Here is an 8247-nt window from a genome sequence, read left to right as displayed (position 1 = left end):
CCAATGTCAATTTATGCGTGATTACACCCAGCAGAGTTTTGAATGAACTCAAGCTCATGCAAGATAAAAGATGGGAGGATGTTTAGGAGAGTTTTGGAGCATCTGGAATTAGTAAAGGTATTGAGGAGGGTTTCACCAGCAAATGTGCTAAGGTAGAGTTGGAGCAGTGTTATTGAGATGGAAGTAAGTGGTCTCTCTGATGGAGAGGATATGAGACTAATTATGTGTTTGTTTGTTTTTTACAGCTCCACAACAATTTGGGGAATGTAAGGGACTAGAATCACGCACGACTAAAGCAATTCTTAACTGCAAAGGATTTTAACTGCAAGTATCTGCACATAATCTTCAGAAATGCCAGAGCAAAGCAATGATTACAGGGTGGTTGTGTTTGGAGCTGCAGGAGTTGGGAAAAGTTCCTTAGTCCTGCGCTTTGTTAGAGGGACTTTCAGAGAAACATACATTCCAACAGTTGAAGATACATACAGGCAGGTAATCAGCTGTGATAAAAATATCTGTACACTTCAAATCACGGACACCACAGGGAGTCATCAGTTCCCTGCAATGCAGAGGCTGTCCATTTCCAAAGGGCATGCCTTCATTCTGGTATACTCTGTGACCAGCAAACAATCCATGGAGGAACTGCAGCCCATCTATGAGCAGATCTGTCAAATCAAAGGGAACATTCAGAACATCCCCATTATGTTAGTGGGAAATAAGAGGGATGAGACTCAGAGGGAAGTGGAAGCCACTGAAGGAGAAGCTCTGGCCACAAAGTGGATGTGTTCTTTTATGGAGACCTCTGCCAAACTCAACTACAATGTGCAGGAACTTTTCCAAGAGTTGCTTAATTTGGAAAAGAGGAGACCGGTGAGCCTCCAAGTGGATGGAAAGAAATCCAAACAGCAAAAGAGAAAAGATAAACTGAAAGGAAAGTGCTCTCTAATGTGAAATGCAAGTTATTTAAATCATATCTACTGCAACCAGGCATGGATTTCATAGACATCCTGTGCAAAGGGGGCCATTTTTACACAGAATGACTCATTTCCTAACAATCCATAAGACAGACCAAACTAGTATTAAATCAGTTGTACTCTTAATGAATCACAATTAATGCAATCCATCCGGTGGTTTATTAGTTTAGGTTGTTGGTTGGAAAAGACATGCTTCTTGCAATTTCAAATTTAAATCATAATTTCCATATGTACATGGTTAATGCAACAAAAATATATTAAAATTTTATCTGCATGAATAACGTCTGTAGAGTTCTTACTTAGTTATAAAACAAATATTTTACATTCAAGTAAGCCAATGGAAATACACCTGACTGTTGACAAGTTAAATGCATTCAATGACATTTATTTCTCCTTCCAATTTTCTTCCTTCAAGGTAATGACTTGTCCTGGGCTCTCCTGTAGCTGGATAAACTGTCCATTCTTCATGCATAAGTTAGACAATGAGTAGCAGCATGTATTTGAACTTCCAGGGCATCACATTCTGCTCCTGCTCCTACTAATAGCCATGGATCTGCATATTTCAATAGGGGAAACTGGGCATGACCACAAATGAGAACTTGGCTGATCGCTCGCTGCTTTAGTCCAGAGGCAGTGGCCAATTATTGCACCCCAGCTGCTAGACCAGTTTGATTTTTTTTTAGGTTATGTTCTCAGCCTCCCCACTCACCCACCCCCACTTCTCTGATGATGTCCATACACATGATCCAAAATTTTGGACAGAAAATAATTCCAAGTTTCTATTCTGAACTGGTCAGCAGTGACCTTGGAATAACTCTTTCTCTTATTTTCCATCTCTGTGGAGAGACCCAGCATGAGCTCAGCACTTCCCCACAATTGAACTTGGAGAATGCAGCATTGAACTTTTGGCCTACTATTTGCATTGTGTTGATGTTCCATAAATAGATTTATTTTCCAGAAATCCAGAGCTTGTACAAAAAAATGAAATAACAACATATACAGCAGCCCTCCAATATCTCACCCAAGTGGTTAAGTTTGAATGTAATCAAAGTATTTGACAATGGAGGTTTCACCTTCAAGATCCCTCTTCTCTTTATTTAATGCTCATGTACATATCAGGAATTGCTAGATAATGATTAGATGTATGAATCATACATGTGTTTTCCCTCAATAACTCAGGTACACTGAGTCCAACTGTAGTGCCTTTATTGCCACCCTGACCAAGGTCAGCCATCCCAGCACAAACATTTTGAACCCTTAAACTTTCTGGTCTTTGTCTTAGCAGCACATACCAACTGACTGATATGGAAATTCTGGTGTTTTCCATTGTCTCTTCAATGATATTTCTCTTTCTGTTCTTCAACCATACAGCATAGTACATGTCAGATCACTTCTGTTGGTCACATACATGCATTTACAGCAGGAATTTAAAGATTGTGATCAGGAACAGGAACTCTAGGTAATTTTTCTGTCTTCTATGCCTGGTAGACTGAGTTCAGTTGTGGCACTACACTAGATATAATCAGCAAACTCAACACAGACTGGGCTTTGAACTTGTGGCCTTCATGATGTATATATTTCAGCAGTTTACTGCCATAACCAACTGAGCCACTGAGGCAACCTTTATATTTTTTTCTCTATCTTTACATTTATTTGTTATTGAGCACCTAAGTGTCACTTCAGCACAGTACTGAAAGAGTACTACATTATCAGAAGTGACAGCTTTCAGATGAGATTTGAACCAAGCCAAATTTGCTGTTCGGGTGGGCATAAAAGATCCCAGGCATCCTTTTCTTAAACAAAAAGGCAGGGAAGTCTTCTGGTGTCTTAGCCAAAATGTATCCTTGAACCAGCACCAAAAACAATTTAACTGATTATTTATCTCATTGCTGTTTGTGGAACCTTGTGTACAAATTGGCTGCGGTGTTTGCCTACCAGAAAATGTGCATTTTAAAAGTTACTAATTGGCTTTGATGTACTTTGGGACACCCTGAATTTATTCCTTTTATTATTTGCTTCCAGCTTTCCTGAGTTCTTTAAATATGTCAATCTCATGTGAAGGAAAGCAAATTGTTTGAATTAAATGCAAAATAATGCAGATGATGACAATCACTAACAAAATCAGAAAATGCTGCAGCTGATGAGAAAGTATGAGCCAGATGACTCTTCAAGTATAAAACCTTTTGTCCGAATTCAGCACTATGAGCAATTATTTGACTTTGCTTTGTTCAGGAATCTCAGACACAGACTTGATGAACCAAATGGCTCCTTCTGTGCTGTAATGACTCTATGACTCATTTGGCCTTCAGATTACCTTCCTCCCTGTTCTTCCATTTGGCTGTTCTCTGTGATGTTCAGCTCTACTAGTTCAGGCTCAAACTCATTCTAATCTGACCACTCTTAAGATACAATCTCTCATGCCTAGCAGAATTAATTGCTTTTACAGTCTATTATACTATGATAAACAAAAACTTGCACACGGTGTAATCTAGGAGGCAACATGCCTGTGGGTGACGATCAAACATCTTATCCTTCAGAATAAACACAGGACCAGAAAATCTAGGATCCTTGTTCTGCCAGCAAAGACATGAAATTCCTCCAAAGTCATGGGCATGGCGTCATGTCCAAAGTCACTTGCACTTATACAGATGCAACAGTGGCACCCATCTAACTCTCAAAAGTCAGATCTACATCATGACATTGGAGTCCCTGCCCAACTTTTTTTCTTTCCTCACTGAAACTTCAGCCCAATTGCATTTAATATGAGTTGCTTCATGTTCTCCAGAATCTCAATGGACAGACAAATGATATTCTCTCATAGTTTATTCCTGCCTTAAACTACCAATCAAGATTATATTGAAGTGTAACTAGCTGAAGCAAGAGGAAACACAGATGATTTAATTGGAATCCAAAATTCTAGGGATTATGGGAGTGGGGCAGAAATATAGTATAAATATAGTGTATGGGGCGGGGACACCCTGGGGTAGCACCAGATCCCTATAGAACTGTAACTAAAAATTCTGCCCTTGAATGGAAGGGGAATATGGGGACTGAAGGGAGTGATGAACTTAAGCTTGCCGCCCATAAATTTCCAACGAGGATTGAAGCGTCTTGGGTCATATTAATGTTTGTTCTGATCAGAGTCTCAAGCTTGGCTCCACTTTAATTTTCTTGTACTTCATTAGGGCAGGCATCTCTCTTGTATCTCTACAGTTGTGAACCACTTGTCCAGAGTGCTAAATGCCTCCATTCTCTATAATTGGGATGGGGGCAACATGTGGGCCTTTAAGTCCTTACAAGGTCTCTGTAACTTTAGGCCACAGTCCATGTTCCAAAAACAAAATAGTGCAGATGATGAAAATTTCAAACAAAATGAGTAAATTTTGGAGACTCTCAGCAAGCCAGACTGGATCTGATGAAAAAATGCACCAGCACTATTTTGCTTTGGAACATGGACTGTGGGTGTAAAGTTCCACAGACCCTTGTAAAATGTTCTCAAAAATCTTTGAGGATTGCTGTAATGGGGTCTAAATTGGTTCAGTATCAGTGACACAAAGTTCAGTTGTTAAATTGGAGTGTTCACACAGAGTATTCCTGCTAACTACAGTTGCTCAATAGCCTGACAAAGCAAAAATCCATTAAAGACTTTAGATATGAGCCTAAAATAAAACTAATCTTTGCTTTGGATTCCAAACTGAGATAAAAGAATAACCAAAAGGTGTCTTTCACAATTAAATTCAGCTGTCACTCACATCAAGTTTCATGTTGGTTTCCCAGATGCCTGCTTCCATCTCCTTAGACAAGGGTCCACAGCGTGTGAACTATGAAGGTCTGCCTGATGAGATAAATAATGACAAATAATTACGTGTATTCCTTCTCACAAACAACCAGGATTAAGAGTTTCTGTTATTTATTTGAATTGAGCAATTAATATTTGTTATTCAGCCTACATATTCAGTGGTATCTCTCCTGCCTCTTTAAAATGATTTGTAATAATAAGCATGTTCTAGGCATTCATCTAGATAATCTGTCTCCAACCAACAGTAAACAAATTAAAACAAAAATAAAATACTGAAGATACTGGAAATGTGAAATAAAAACAGAAAATTCAGGAAACTCTCATCAGGTCAGGCAGCATCTGTGGAGGGAGTTAAAGGGTGGGATTATAATGCAGACGAGGATGTGGGTTTGGGTATGGGTGGGGGTGATATTAAACCTAGTAAAAATGCAAATGCATCGGGAAGCCCCTGCAACCCTCTAAGTCCCACATTTAACTAGGGCATGGTGGGCTGGTTGCTTACAACCCTTTCAGGGGAGTTATAAAACTAAATTAAACATTTATTAATAGAAGGAAAGATTTTAAGCACATATATAGGTCTACAAATTACCACTATAATAACTTCTAAATCCTGTAATTAATCTGGCTCCCAGTTACTCCTCCATTAAGGCGTAAGTAAAACAAAATATAAGTTTCAACAGATCCGGTAAAGCACACAATAGACTGGACAGTGATATTCACAGTAAGTTTTCTTAGCTTCGGTTCCTGTAGACAGCAACTTCATGAATAGAGGCTGGAGGCTTTTCACACTCGTGTAAGATCATAGAATGCCTTCCCCCTTACACATAACCTCATCTCCTTTATACATGGTTCTCCCTTTTTAATGTAAATTCCAAAGTTCCAATATGTCCTTGCAAATTTACTTTGCTCATAATATAAATCTTTCACAGCACTCATATATTATCAGTAACCGTTTGGAGAAAAACACACTGTTTGTCTTAGCTTCTTGTGGCTAGGTGTAACATTTTACCATGTCTTTGAAATTCAAACTAACCTAATTTACCTAAAAATGCAAATGTTCCTCACACCTCACATTCTAAAACTTCAGCCATGTTTACGTATTTAACATTTCAAACCTAGCTTCCCTCTTGATAACTCAGAAGCTCCAGACAAGCTGTCTCCAATTCAATTAAATCCCCCTCTCCCACACACATCCACACAGAAACTAATCCAAACCCCACTATTAACCTACTTTTACAATAAATCACATCAATGTTATGGAAATTATTATATTTTCATGACACAACTGATAGGTTTTAATGGCCTGGGATGTTGATGGTCCCAGACCGGAACTGTTCAACTTTGATGTCTTGCATCACTGGCTTGAGGCCATGTGGCTTTTCTCACTTGCCAAGTGTGAGTGAGATGCTAACAAAGACCAAATCATGTGATGTGCTGATGTCCCAGAATTTGGCATAGAATCATATTGGGTTAATATACTTTGTTTACTTGATCACTACACATAACTAAACTACTAATTGTAAACAATTATCAAACTTAAACTTTTCTACACTCCAGATGTCTCCAGGGTTTTGCTGGAGCCGTATTCAAGATCTGCCATCAGCAGCCCACAAATAGGAGACTGATGGGTTGTTTGCCAGGGCTGGCAACTTTGTGAACTTTGCTGGTGACACATCAGAAGGAGTGGATACTCAGATCTATGACTCTGTCCAGCTTCCCACAGTTGCACATAAGTGGCATTTGTGCACTGTCGATTAACAGAATGGACAACATGGGAAAGTGGTGAAAAATAATACAATTTACATGATTCTATTAAAGAACAGAGACTTAACAATGTAACATCTTCTAATAGACCCTTGTGCAACTACAAAGCTTTACTTTCCCTTTCCTACCACTCTTGTGTATTGCAACCCCTGTGGCTTCAGCAGAGGTAGAGGCAGGGTGATGATAATCCTGCTCTGACTACTAAGATCCTCTTGCCTGCCAGTTGGAGCCCATGAGGCCCATGAAGACTGCCTCAAGTGAAATCTGCTCAGGGGCAGCATCAGCCTTTGGGACAAGAGGCAGCATGTAGAGTATATGCTGAAGGGAACGGGGATGGGGGGGATTGCAATGAGTGAGGAATTGGAGCACCCACCTCAATGTCTCTTTTTGCCATCAACCCTTTCATGGGATTGCTGTACTTCATTGCTACCACTCAACTGAAGAGCAGCTTGCTACAGATCAATGTACAACTGCAAGGCCAATGTTAAGGGGTATCTTTCATCTTATTAAGATACCACACATGTTGGTATCCTGAATGTAGAAGGTCAAGGCTTGTGTGGACTCATTTGATTACTGCAACTGATGTTCAATGGAGTTGCCAGTCCATCCATGAAAGAAGAGATTGCCACAATGCCCTAGAACATCAACACATTCACACTTGAAACGGACTCTTCCATTCTTATGCAATTGTGGGCAGTGTGCTTGGAAAGCCTGTCAGTAGGTCACCCATTTTCTGATGCTTCTCAGTCATTCAGCTTTTGAAAAATGACCATGGGGTACAGCATCTGTACCCAGCTAAGCAGTGCTTGGAGGCTGCTATGCTCTTTGGCAGTGACTGCCCATCTGTTCCTGTCACCACAATCTGCTCTTGCTCACTTTTCAAATCTGAGTCAGAAGGTAAAAATCCAAACTATCTAGTCAGTCCCATTGAAGTGCAAATATTTGAGTTGATAAACGTGAGTTCACTGACAGTGCATGCTCAGAACCAATCAGTTCTTCTGAGGAATCATAGTCCATGAGTTGCGTGGAAAGCTACTGCACACATGAAGGTCCTATCAGGTGGAATGATATAAATTAGTAATGGAAAGGTAAGAATTTTACAACTTCTCATTAAGGAGATAATATTTCACTCATTGCTGAAATCAATGACTGAGTGTTATATGCATGAGCATCATGTTTCATTCTGTAGATGGGAGTCCCATCGTTGATGGCTAGAGATGCTGAAATGCCTTTGACCTCCAACACCAGCTCTGCTGCAGTTGTCAGCTGTGAGATTGTGGGTGAATACCTGCACTTCTATCCCTCTCACTTGTGTTCTGTACTCTGTCCTCCTGCAAAGGAGGAAATAGCAGACTTGTGAGTGACTGCAAGGACATGTGTTCATCCAGTGGATGGACTGCATTTGGTGATGATGAATATTAGGGAGAGGCATCAAATTGCATAAAGATGAGAGTGAGTGACAGTGGTGAATGGATAGATGGGGATGTGAAGAAGTGCATAGCAAGGAAAGAATGGGTATGCTTGTAATGTTATGGAGTAAGCTTGACAAGACAGAGTGAAGAGGTGGGGTCATGTGCACAGCGAGACGTAGGTGAATAAGCAACTGCACTCTCCTGACTTGGTTATATTATTAAAAGCTTCCTGCACTGAATCAAAGACTATTCCTCCTGCTCAGCTCCTGGGCCACCTGCAGCCATGCCTTCTCTGAGGCAG

The 8247-nt window shown here is 40.1% G+C and overlaps 1 protein-coding gene across 1 annotated transcript; it reads left to right on the top strand.

Annotated features, from left to right (window-relative positions):
* Positions 1-260: 260 nt before the first annotated feature.
* LOC121289300 (GTP-binding protein Di-Ras2-like) lies at positions 261-1185 on the top strand. The gene has a single exon (XM_041208610.1). The coding sequence runs from the start codon at positions 352-354 to the stop codon at positions 946-948; it is 597 nt and encodes a 198-aa protein (XP_041064544.1). The 5' UTR covers positions 261-351; the 3' UTR covers positions 949-1185.
* The last annotated feature ends 7062 nt before the right edge of the window (positions 1186-8247 follow it).

Source organism: Carcharodon carcharias, chromosome 16 (genome assembly GCF_017639515.1).
Source record: "Carcharodon carcharias isolate sCarCar2 chromosome 16, sCarCar2.pri, whole genome shotgun sequence".
Classification (NCBI taxonomy): Eukaryota; Metazoa; Chordata; class Chondrichthyes; order Lamniformes; family Lamnidae; genus Carcharodon; species Carcharodon carcharias.
Note: the sequence above shows the minus strand (reverse complement) of the source record. Positions and strands in the feature narration are given on the sequence as shown.

Coding starts and splice junctions, on each gene's coding strand:
- LOC121289300 (XM_041208610.1), top strand. CDS start 352: ATGCCAGAGCAAAGCAATGATTACAGGGTGGTTGTGTTTGGAGCTGCA.